This window comes from Microtus pennsylvanicus, chromosome 9 (genome assembly GCF_037038515.1).
Source record: "Microtus pennsylvanicus isolate mMicPen1 chromosome 9, mMicPen1.hap1, whole genome shotgun sequence".
Lineage (NCBI taxonomy): Eukaryota > Metazoa > Chordata > Mammalia > Rodentia > Cricetidae > Microtus > Microtus pennsylvanicus.
The window spans coordinates 71338219-71350980 of NC_134587.1; the positions used below are offsets into that span (position 1 = coordinate 71338219).

Sequence of the window (12762 nt, forward strand, 5' to 3'; positions counted from 1 at the left end):
ATGCATGAGGGTACCCATGCAAGCCAGGACAGGGGGCTGGGTTCCCTAGAGCTGGAGTTACAGATGGTTGTGAGTCAGCTATAGTAGATGCTGGGAACAGAATTTCGGGTCCTCTGGAACAAGAGCAAGTACTTCAGCTTGGAGCCATTTCTTCAACTTGAAGGCATGTAATACAGTGTATAAAAGGATTACATTTGAGGGATGTGAAAAAGGCATTTCTGTTACTGTGTGGCTATGATTACCTTGGAGTATCTAAACCTACATCCCCAAGAAAGGGGTGTGTATGCACAACCAGAGGTGTGCAAGTGTGTATTTAGGTGGCCTTTGATTCTTAGAAGATAATGTATTTGGTTCAAATGGCTCATACTATTTTCTGAGGCCAGAGGGAGAAGGGAGTTTCACCAAGTTTTGATGATTTGACAACCGCCCTTAAGGAGAGCATCCCAACACTTGATAGGATATGACCGTGTCCTCACGGAGATTTCAAAGTCCCACTCACGGAACATATCCTAAAATGTCAATAAAAGACTCTTTATTCATAAATAACTGATAAGCAGCAATTTATGCCTGCACATTTATCTTGAAAAGTCGATAACCATCCATTTTTTTTTTTGCAAACTCTACATAAAACATCCAAACGGGCCATTTTGTTCAGTACAATATAACATAGCTGTTTGGCATTACCAAATATATATGTATATATATTTATAGATATATACATTGCTGAAAAAGAAGCCGGTGCACCCTTCTCTAAGGAGTCCATCCAAGTATCGACTGTACAACATTCAGAATTTACACTGATAATACAAGGCACAAAAAGTGTGGTATGAAGCCAAGGCCATGCTTTCCTTAGACCCTCTCCTCTGGCTTACTCTCCCCTTCAGCTTCATGTCCGAGTTTTTGTTTCGTTTCAAATATTATTTTATAAATTTTGGCTTTGAACATACCAAATAATTGTTGAGGGTGGTATGAGTTTTTAAAATGAATCATTTGAAAGAACACCCCCATGTACCTTCCCAAAATAGAAAGAACAAAATGAAACATGCCTAAATTCTTCCATACAGAAGGAGGGGGAAATATCGCTCAGGTTTCCAAGTTTGGGCTAGGCTAGGAAAATCAGCCAGCATTCCTCTAGCTGCCTGTGTTTCCAATACTTCTAGGTCAGGATTTATTGGCGTGTATGTATCAAGCAGACCTAATTATGAAGAATGGAAATTTTGTTCATCCAGGATAGAGAAGGAGACAGCTGTTTTCCTGATAGGGGAATGCTGACGCTTGGGTATTTTCCCCTTTATTGAGAAGTTTTCTCTGGGAGCAGGCAGCATCTGTGAGAGACCTCATGGGGGTTTCCATGCTCAGCTTTTCTCCCAGGAGGTCCTGAGGGATTCATCCTGATGAGTCTCTCTCTTACCACTCCCCGTGCTTGCTAGTGAAAGAAGATTGGAATTGCTGCTTCCACATTTGAGCAGAATGCCTATATTTCAGGAAAGGGGTCTTGTGGCATGGCATTCGGCTTGCCTAGTCTCCTTAAATATTATGCTTTCATCAGAACCCCGATTAGATCACCACCAACTAGAAATGTATCAGATTTTAAGGTTATTGAAGAACTTTTTCAATACTGGAATTTTGGGTGTGAATTGTACTTGAATTATGTGGATTTTTTTAATAGTTAGCCAAATTTGAGACAAAGGGCATATTCATTATATCCATGCCTTCTGTGAAAGTATTTGACACATATTCCCAGTTAGGTAAAGAAAGACATTGCCAAATTCACTTATATATATCGGAAACTAAGGTATAACTTTGTGGAAAAATGATACAATTCCTGTTGAACTTAATACTGGTCAGGGCAGGGAGAATTTTAAGCTTAGGCCTAGGTCAGATGCATACTGCCTTTTTTCTTTTAATCTTTGGATTCAGATACATGGTAGGTTCAAAGACATGAAGTTGAAATGTTAGTCTTGGGCCCACTTCATGAGGACACTCCAAATCCATGATCTTCACAGCAAAAGGAAAAAGCAATGAGTAGCTGCTTCAAAAACCACAATTATTCTATGCGAGATAAACTTCCTACTGCAGATCACAGTACTACACACTAGTGACTAATAGCCAGGCCTGGCGCCATCCCCTTTCATCGGCAGGAAATAATGACAGTCTACAAATTGCCATTGCAGCTTTGTTGGTGACCCTGAAGTGGGGATGTGAAGAGTCCACGGTAGACACTGGCTCTCCTAGAGTTGCTTCTGCAAAAGACACCACATGCTGTCAATACAGCCAAACAGCTTTGTCACCTCAGCTTTTGAAAGAGTTTGGAAAAGAAAAAAACACAAAAATATGCAACACGTCTAAGATTAGTAACAGTTTCACTTTTGTGACGTTTGACAAAATACATTTCTGCTTGTAGTTCAGGAAAACTATGCGGACAGAACAGTGGCAACTACGGAAACGATGGCCATTCAACTGTTGGCAAAAAGCATCAGTGTTCAAATACGGTGCTATGACAACGGACACCAAAGGGCTAATAAAATGCTGTCACCATTGGCAAACCCACACGTTTGCTCTCCCAGGTGCTGTGGCTGTCACCTGGAGTCCAGGCAATGGGAGTTACTAAGGGTTCAGACTTTGCAATGCTTCATGAGAAACAGAATGAACACGGGCCACCCAGTGGGCCAGAGAGGCACGTTTCTCAGCTCCTTCCTCAATTCTGCTGGAATGAAGACCTCAGAGAGGGTTGCCTTTAGCATGTCTGATAGCTCTGTCATTCAATACACTTACAGAGGCTAGACCAAGAAATTCAAAATGTCTGAAAGGAAAACAAAACAAGGAAACAAAAAAGCAAATAATAATAATAATAAACAGAAGCATATCCCAAAGATTTTGTTAACACTCTGAAGTTCACAGGTAAATTTGGTGAAAGTGGATAAAACCATTCACGCCATGTTAATTTTCTACCTTTGCTTCTCATATTTAATATTTGGAGGTTTCGTTGAGGAAAAACTACAGCAATAAATCCAGATATTTTACTCCAAAGAGAACCCTGTGTGATTTGACTTAATAGTCCTTCTCCCAACTAAAAGAAAGAAAAACTACCAGGACCACAACAGTTTGAGATAAAAGTAAGAAAAAATAAGAGAAAAGTTCCTCTCTTTAAAGAGAGCTGTATCAATTCCTTTTCATCTCCTACAAAAAGGCCAATAACATTTTTGTGGGAGTACATTTGAGTTTTAAGAGTCTGCTGCACTGGTAAGTGAAGTTTGCATTTAAATCCATGGAACAAGCTTCCGTTCAGCTTAAAGGAAATTAATGTAAAATGCTAAGACTATATATGTGATGTTGTAAAGACCATAAATTAACTTTACAATGCTTTAGTCTGGCAAAACTGTGGATCACACCATTTTGGTGGCCTAATTTTAACTCAAGTTTGAAGTATAACTATTAGACTCAAAGTCTCCGAGCACTGAGAAATTTGGCATTAAGTAGGATAGCTTTGCACAAATTTTCATAACCTACCAAGTATTTAAGGCCACTTTGAGTTTTTGCTTCATCTTGTACTAGGACGGTGACACTTTGAAATTCAGTGCCTGGAGTGACGAGTAAGCTTCTTCCGAGAGGGCCATTTGTGTCGCGGAAGATGACGATAATGGAAAAGCTTGTGGTCACAGTGAAACACTACACTTTCAAGTGTGAGCTAAGAACTGTGTGACCTGCAGACCCTCCCCCAGCACACAAAAATCCTTCGGTCTGTAAACCGACCAGGGTCCTCTTTGTAATTTCATTGTAAAATATTACACAAACCCTGACATGCAAAGCTGAAGAAGTTAACATTTATTTCAAAATCCTGTGTAGCATCCTAGCAGAAATAAGAGAGGTGTGAAGAAGGAAACACAAAAAGTCAAGGTGAATTGCACAGAACCACGGACTGGGATATGAGATGCCTCATGTTAACTTCCCCCTTATCACTGCATGGAATACTATGCTCAAGGGCACTTAGAAACACAGGTCAGAAAAAAAATACAAAACCTGAAGTCAATGGGGGAACTGCAGACACTTGAGGATCAACGTTTCTGTTGTTCGTGTTACCTCACCTTAAAATAACCTACACAGATGCCAGGAAGGTTGCTCACAAGTTTTATCTGTTTACACTACTATAAAAAGTTTTAAAAATCTACAAAGAGCATGTGTAGGCTCACACAACAGATAAACAATTATAAGGCCAATTGGGAGGGAAAGAAGAGAAGATGATAGGGTAGGAAATTTAAAGCAAAAATCTTCCAAATGGACATTTGTATAAGATCTCTCTAGAATGTGTTGCAAAGAGTTTATCACCTAACAGGGGATGCAGATTCCAATCTGCATCTGGTCCTGCCACTTATCACCTATCCGGTTTGTGGGTCATCATCAAAAAACTTAGAGTGATGCCAAGCAGTTTTACACTTTTATGCTCTTTCTCTTTCTTCTTCATAAGGATGAATAAATAAGTTGAGAACACTAGGGAAAAAGGTGTTCTCCTGGTCCAGATATGGGATTCTGTGTAGATTTGACAGTTCTAAGATGATTTGTTTGTTCACTAAAATAAACCTTTTGTTCCTGAGCAAAGCATCATGGGTCTTTTATTATTTGCATATGGCAAAGACTTCTATGTAATATAGGTGGCCAGATATATCACATATTAGTTAGATAAAATGGCTAACACATTGAAGAGTTCTTCAATGCTTTGACCATGGGATTATAACTTCAACCTGTCTTTAGGTCTTTTGCACTTGGAATGAGATTGCAAACATTTGTTTTCAAACAAATGGCCCCTAAAATCCAAAAGCATAATAATATCCTCATTACCAAGGAGTCTCATTTCTTCTATTTCTGAACATCGCTTTTCAAATGTAGCCAGCTTCAAAGTAGCTATGTAGCTGCCTGGGATTTAATGTAGGTGTCTGAGTTGTGATGTCCTCACTGTGGACAGTTACCGAAAGGATCTGCCACAAGATGAACATATCCGTTCATTGCTAGTCTCTCAGGGTATGGGTCAAAATTATGTAATAAGGTATAAATGTGTAGCAAAGCATATGATGCAGCTCACATGTAACCCACAGATTCCAATTCCCTACAATGTCACTGCTTTATATTAATAAAAGTTGTAAGATGAGATCCATGAGTGACCAGTGCTAAGGAGAATGCATACACAGGAAGGCCAGGCAGTCAGAGCACAAAGCCTCTCTGAATGATGCATGTGGTTCTTAGGACGATGTCATAGAGTATTCTGTTCCTTGGGTGCATTCACTCAGATCCTGTACACAGAAAGGCTATCAGGTAGGTTTCCAAAAGGTGACAGCAGGATGTCATGTCTTAAAGTTCCATCGAGACATACTGTGATGGCCTAGTATAAAGTTTAGAAGAGTTCCAGAATCTGGATGGAAAAGCACAGTAAAACACATTTCTTATAGGAAAAAAATATTGGACAACATGGGCTGTCCAATCTCCTAGAATGGGAGTAGACCATCTCTACCCATCTCCTAGAATCAGAGCTTATTCAAAGCCTGTGACATCTGCAGTCTATTTATTTTCCTGGACCTGGACTAGCGTCTCTGTCTCCATTCCAAGGAGTGAACGGTGTTCTAACAGCACACTGAGATTTGGGTAGTTTGGGTAGTCCTGCTCTGTTGAGTTGAAGTGTATAATCATGTTCTTTACTATCTCTGTACTGCAATCTGTTAGGATGGGAAAAGAAATGAGTTTTGTTTCGGGGCGGGGGGGATGAAGGTGAGGTACCAAGAACTAGTTTGAGGTCTATCTCGCTTTTCGATCTTGTCTCAATTAAGTGACTCATATAATAAGTGCTGGTGTGATGTACTCAGATTCTAAATTCTAAATGCTCTCCCCCAACACTGGTGACATCATACTAATAGGTTGGCCAACTGGATTTGCTTCTGAAAGCTAGTCTCCCCGTGATTTCCAACATCCTAGGTGCTAGTTGGTTGGAAACTAAAAATCAGGTTTCAGAATCAGGTGGTCCTGGGGGGCAAGTCATTCTAAACCCGTTTCCAAGCATGCACTTACTCTCTGCCTTCCAGCTTTATTGTACTGTTTCTACTTTTCATAACTACTCTGATCTACAGTTACCTTCACCTCTCCCCTCGGCAGTCCAAATCTGAGGAGGTTTACCCGTGTGTAGACCCAGAGGAGTATTCTCTTCTTTTATGTCCCCCCGTTATTAACACGTTTTACCTATTATCAAATTCATTTTCGTCAACCAGGGATTTTTTTCACTGACTCTCAATAAAGGCTGCATTAATGCCCCAAACGCCACTGGGTAGAAATTTGCCTCTTCTTCCCCAGTTGAAGCCACTTGCTCTGAAGCTGGCCATCACTAGTGCTGCCTCAAGAGAGGAAACAGATTAGAGTCCATTTTGCCTGCTGTAGCTGAAGTCAGCTTCCTCGAGCTGGGACTCTGTGATGTTTGACAGTTTCGAGTGTGTCCTCCCAATCTCTTCAAGGGCACAGGCGAGTGAGTCAAGATCCCCATCCTGCTGGTGACGAGCTTCCCAGAGGTTCAAAATGACAGCAGAGGGGCTACTTTGTGTAGCAAAATACGACAAATTCCTAGATAAAATTAAACAAAAGGTGAATAAGTGGGAATGATGAAACAAGGAATCGCTGTAAAGGAATTAAAAGGAACTTTCAAGGTTTGTTTATTTATATTTATATGTGTCTGCCACTTTCACTTACGTAGCATAAGCACATGGGCACTTTAATAAGCCAGAAGACGTCTGAACTCCTGGAACTGTAGTTACAGGCAGTTGGGTGCAGCCAACTAGGTGCTGGGAACCAAACCAAAGTCATCTGCAGCAGAAACTAAGTGTCCCTAACTGCTAAGCCATCTCACTAGTCTCTAAAATGAAATTTAAAAGACAGCAATAAAATAGCGGTAGAAAGTTCCAGAAACATAGGCCCGAGGCAGTCTGGTTTGTATACCAACACTCAACTACAGCTATGCTTCAGAATGATCCCAGTGGCTTTCTCTTTTGAGTCTTGCCTTGGTTCTTCCCTTTCTTCAGTTGCATGTATGAGCATGTATGTATGATTCCCTCCTAATTGTTCTCTTGAAGTGTTCTTTTACATTGGTTTATATGATAAGGTAAATCATCACCCCCCCCTTTCAAATATTTGACTCCCTACCTCCTCTGCAAATATAAGGGCTACCAAGGTTTTTGTCTTCAATTTTTGACCCCCCTGTTCTTTGGTGCTAAATGTGAACCTCCCATTTTCTTGGCTAATTAAACTATTTGTAGGGTTTATTATAGCCTTAGGCATTGTTGCAATTACAAATCTATCTACCACTTCAAGCGCAGTGCATCAATTCTCATCTGAATGCCTTAGAATTAGTATAAGCTCCAGTATTTATGATTCTTTTTCTAATTCCTTACATTAGGATGTTCAATTTTGACCCTTCTCTTTGTTGTTTCTTCCTTTGGTAAAGATCAGCAGTTTCTCCCTTCTATTTCGGGGACAGACATCATTTTTATCTTAGCACCTCAGAATTTCTATCATATAGTAACGGACTTGGAACCCTGTGTCTAAACTCTGAACACGTGCTGCATTCCTACATTCTATCTAGCAAGTCAGAAAAAAATTTGTTTTCATGCCTATCTGGTCTGACCTCATTGAGGCTATGTAGACCATCACACACACACACACACACACACACACACACACACACACACACACTTCCCTTTCACTTCTACTGTCTTCTTTCTTGACTACAAAACGCTGAAAGCTAAAGATCATATTGAATCATTTCCTGAATCTGCCATAGCATTTATCATAATACTATGACAGGTATTTATCCAACATCCATTAGCTGACATTAACTGAGTAATTGATTCTTAGATGTCTTTTCTAGGTGATATAGCATCCTCAGTGAAAGAGAAAAAAGCGAACCTCAACCTTTTGGACAATAACTTTGCTCTGATGAGGACTAAGACAACACAAAGGATTAAAGGTCACTGTTTTTCACGGGGACTTTTACAGTAAGGAAGGAAATGTCGTGCCTGATGAAAATTTAGTGTTTTGAAAAGATTTTAAAGAGCTGTTCCTATTTTGAAGATAGTTGCCCTTTCTGCCAATCTTCCCAGCAGACGATCACAAAGTGGAATCCCATAAATAGCATTGAACGAGAGCAGAGGAGCTTTCAACTCTATCTGACTACTTACATGACACACACATGCACATTACAGCATCAGTACCAAGGTTATTAGATATACCAATCACCAAACATAATTCTTTTTAACCAAGAAGGGGAGAAGGCCAGTTTAGGAATATTGACACTAGTCTCTAGTTTCTTTCATTATTTTCTCACCTTCTTCTTCCTGCCCGCCCCTACCTTCCCTCACATTCACTGCCCCATGCACCCCTTCCATGCTAACAAAAACAGCAAATCCTGCAAAAGTATCTAGAGGGCTTCTCGTTCCCGTTATCTAAAAACTTGGATTTGAACATTGACACTTTCTCATGTTTGGGGGGTGATGTTTCTAGAAGTTTCTGGATCTTACTATACCTATCCCCTTTCCTAAGTCTGAGGCAATACAGAACTAGAAAGGATAGTGGGAAAATAGGGGCACTCAGAGGTCAGACTTCAGTAGACTCAGACTAGCTGGTGTGGTCATGTTTTTCCATATCAGTTAACAGCTTTTGGAAGGAATAAAAGGTCTTTCTGATCTCCACTCTTGTTAAAAAGGCAAAAACTGCAGGCTGGGCTGTGGCTCAGTGGTAGAGGTCTAGCCTAGCCCTGGCCTGGTTTCCCAGGATTCCTCTTCCTACACACAAAATACAACTGAAAGAGCAGTTCTGTTTTACTACAGAATGCTTTTGTTTTGCATTTTCTATTAAACAATATTAGACTTTTGTCCTGTGACTGGGCTCACAAAGACCCTAATTTTAGACCACGATGTATTTCAGATGTTGACAAACCTACAAAGGCTAGCAAAATAGTTCTGGCTTTGTGGTTCTTGGATGGCCTCTCTGAGTCTGCCACACTCTACCAGGGCACTGTGAGAGCAGCAAGAGACGTGATCCTACACTGTATGGAGTAAAGCTGAAATTTGATTCTCATGTCCATCCCACATCTCTTACAGCATCACTCTTGTGGCGCTCTCCCCCTTGATACATTTAAAAATGAAACAACTATTCTGAGCTTGTGACAGACAAGGAAAGGGCCAGATTTCCCCTGGAGCCATTTTGCTGCCTCTGTCCGGAACTCTGATTTAGATTGTCTAAAGCTGAGAAGAAACTTAGACTGAACTTCTTGCTTTGTGTTTCCTTTGAAAAGAGTATCAAGATGTCCAAAGTTGCTGAGCCCCAAGATAGACTATCTGGCTGCAGAACTCTATGCCATTTATCCGTTCACATGTTTAGGGCACTTCAAGATAAAAGCTTAAAAACTAAATAGTGAGAATTCTCAAGCTTATTGATGTGGGAGTCCCCTCTGTATGCTGTGATCACCATTAATGAATAAAGAAACTGCGTTGGACCTATTGCAGGGCAGAACTTAGCTAGGTGGGGAAAACATATAGCAGGGACCCACTTTGAGTTGCAGCCAAATCGCCTCAGCACCGGAGACTCTTCTACTAGGTGCAGGCTGTAATTTCATTAAGGATTTGGGCTTCTACCCAACAGTGTCAACCAATCGCATCTGTAACCCCAAGGGCAGCAAGTTTGTTTACATTCCTTAAAAACATGTATATTGAAGTCAGCCTCATTCTTTCCCCCCCTTAAAAGCTTCTTTCTGAAGGGTTTATCAGTTTTTAAAGCAGTAAAAAGGAAGTTGAGCTATCTATAATAAATTAGAAAACATTGTTCCTAGAATAGTGCATAATTCTACTGTACAGTATGGAAAAGGGAACTGAATCACAGTCCTAATGAAACAATATTAGTATCGCTGCTATCATCCTAATTGTCTCATTTAATGAAAACCTCTTATGGGACCCAGAGCAACCCTCCACACAGTTCTTTAAACGCAAACAGAAGAACAGAGCCATTCTTCCTGAATCACGATAATTGGACACATCATACTCATGTGCTCGGCTCATCAAGCTTCCATCTCCAAACTCCAAACAGCAAAGTCCCTGTTGTGGTAAAGCAAGGGAGCATTCATCTATTGCTACTGAGGGAGCAAGAGGCGAGCTCTATAAGAACCCTAGGGCTTCCTGGAAAAGGGAGATGACCAGGGACACAGAAGGGAAGGGTGGGGACAGCTGAAGACATGCTCAGATCCACCATGCTAGTCTGAACATCCTGGTCCTTCCCTGAGCTCCTTTCTGTCCATTCTGTCATCTGCTCCTGGAGAGAAAACCAGAAGGGACTTCACTCTCGGGGTAATGTATGGAAGCCTCTGGGCCTAGATGTCTCTGTGAGCTGCCAAATGAAAACAGAGCTAGTTACAGTCTCTTGTCAAAGCTCCAGTTTTATTCTTCCCAGGACACACGTGATGATTTCCATCTCTTAGAAATGAAACAACGACAAAGACTACCAAATAAAAATCTGGATGTTGCTTTGAATTGGAATATATCTGTGTGGGGGAAAAAGTAATCTGAACTCGAGTCAACTTTCTTCCTCAATCACCTTGAGGCATTTTTGAGAACCCTGAGGGCAAAGTAGGACTCTGGTTAATTCCAAGAGAAAAGCATGCAGTGCCAATCCTCACTGGAGGAAGGGCGAACTAGTTAGACTTTGCAGGCTACTTGGTGTAAGCTTCAATAAGGCTTCCACCTCACTGGAAGGAAGGGCCATCTAAGAGGAACTTAGATAAATAAGGCAAGATCACTGTCCTTTTACTTTCTCATATCTGAAAGACATCAACTCCAGACGTATGGACATTGTTGGCATTTTCAGTATAGATTTCAATGCTTCTTGTTCGGGGCATCCTTCAGTCCATGGGGCTCTGCTTTGTCCACCTTTTCAGAAGAAGGCCATGTTTAAAGAGGGGAGCTTTATTGCTTCTAAGATCGGCAAGAACTTACCAGTGCCTAAGGAAAAACAAAAGACAAACAACAAACAATCCCTTCCCCCCAAACTTGGCACCATCTCTTGTGATCACCCCTTGGCCCTAACAGTGTGAGCGCAAGATCATAAAAAGCTTCTTTTTCCATATTGCCTTCAGGATGGACACCTGCCACTTATAATCAATACACAGCTTGTACATGGCTAAACCTGTCCCAGGGCTGCCTCTTTTCTGTTTCATATCAGCAGGCAGTTTCATGAGTCGTTGACTTCAGCAGAATGAAGCCCAAACACCCACCACTCTGCTGTGTTAGAACCCTCTGGCCTCCCGGGCTTTTCAGATTTCAGACCCTGAATAAGTCAGTAAGTCTACTGGGCTAGAACCAGCAAATCTGATTTAAGCTTCATTGTATTTCACCTCCAGGGACCTACATAATGCTATTGCCCTGTGCCTTAATTCTCCTGGATGCCACGAAGGGTTTTGTTTTTGTTTTTGCTGTTTTAATTTGGAAATGTCAGCCTTAAAAGGTAAGGGGGTGCTTTCTGGCTTCTAAGCCTGCAGAGCCAAGCAAACTCTATCTGGTGTGAGCACAGGAAATTTCCAAGCATGAACAAGAGGGGATGCAATCTGGGCTCACTATTGTTCTTCTCCTTTTCCCTCTCTTCTTCACCCCCAAGGCCTGCTCTGGAACTTTGCTACATTTGAGAATTCTCAGCAGCTCCTCTGCCCACATGAGTGGGCTGCTGTGTGATTCCATGTGTCCTTTCCCCTCTGCCTTCTGGCCATTTTACTACTCTGATGCTTCCAATTAAGAGGTGGCGGAGGGGACGAAAAGATTCGACCTCAATGTGAGGAGACTCAGCTTCTCATTAAAGGTCCTACTGAAAGATGTGGAGGCATGAAAACAAGATGTCACCATGCCCTTTATCAGCACAAGGCTGACGGACTTTCATTATTTCTCAACTTTTACAGCATCACCCATGGACCCAACACCTGAGACACATTTGATCTGTTTGAAGTGGATGACTAAAAAGAAATATGTTTCTTTGGCAATGCTGCCAAATTTTCAAATAAGTCTACTATTAGGGAAGGCCTTGGGAAAGACAGTTAATAAGATGTAATTTTCTTCTACTTTGGCTGTTTCCCTTCTATTCATCCAGCCATATCGCATGCATCTGTTCCCATAGCAACGCAGTCAAGCTTTGGTCTCACAAGGGATTCTTGAATGCAGAAATCACAAGGCCTTACAGACTTTGAAACAGCTAGTCAAAGCCTCACACACTTAGACATCCAGGAAAAGACAGCGTGGTTTGGGGGCTTGTTTCCTTGTTAAGACTTATTCTCAAACACCCCTTGATCCCTGTTTGTGTCAGCTCTACTTCTAAGGAAGCAGAATGGCACGGTCAAGATAGTGTCCTGTGGAGGAATTCAGATCACTTATTCAGGGATTAGTTATTGAATTTCTCCTAGGTTGACAGTCTTATCTATACATGTTAAATGTAATTTAGAAATAAGCATTATAAAAATTTAAAGTAATATGTCAGTTTAGATATGGTGGGATACTGCTGACTGAAGCAGGTATTTTAGGAATATTCATTTATTTTTATGTGTATGAATATTTTTCTGTATATGTATCTGTGTATGTGCCTGCCTGGTGCCCATGAAGGAGGGAAATTTGATCTCTTAGGAAAGAAGTTACAGCCAGTTGTGAGCCACTCTGTGGGTGCTGGAAACTGAATCCGGGTTCTCTGCAAGAACAGCAAATGTTC

General features: G+C 41.2%; 1 protein-coding gene across 8 annotated transcripts in view; it reads right to left on the reverse strand.

The window, feature by feature from the left end:
• Nucleotides 1–505: 505 nt before the first annotated feature.
• Unc5d (unc-5 netrin receptor D) overlaps nucleotides 506–12762 on the reverse strand; it is a 517885-nt gene continuing 505628 nt past the window's right edge. For 6 of the 8 annotated variants that reach the window (XM_075986467.1, XM_075986466.1, XM_075986465.1 and 3 more), the window contains one exon: nucleotides 506–6597. In XM_075986467.1, the coding sequence (XP_075842582.1) occupies nucleotides 6393–6597 (205 nt within the window). In that variant the 3' untranslated portion in view covers nucleotides 506–6392. The remainder of the gene's footprint in view (nucleotides 6598–12762) is intronic. The other 2 variants (XM_075986464.1, XM_075986469.1) reach the window with 2 other exon arrangements.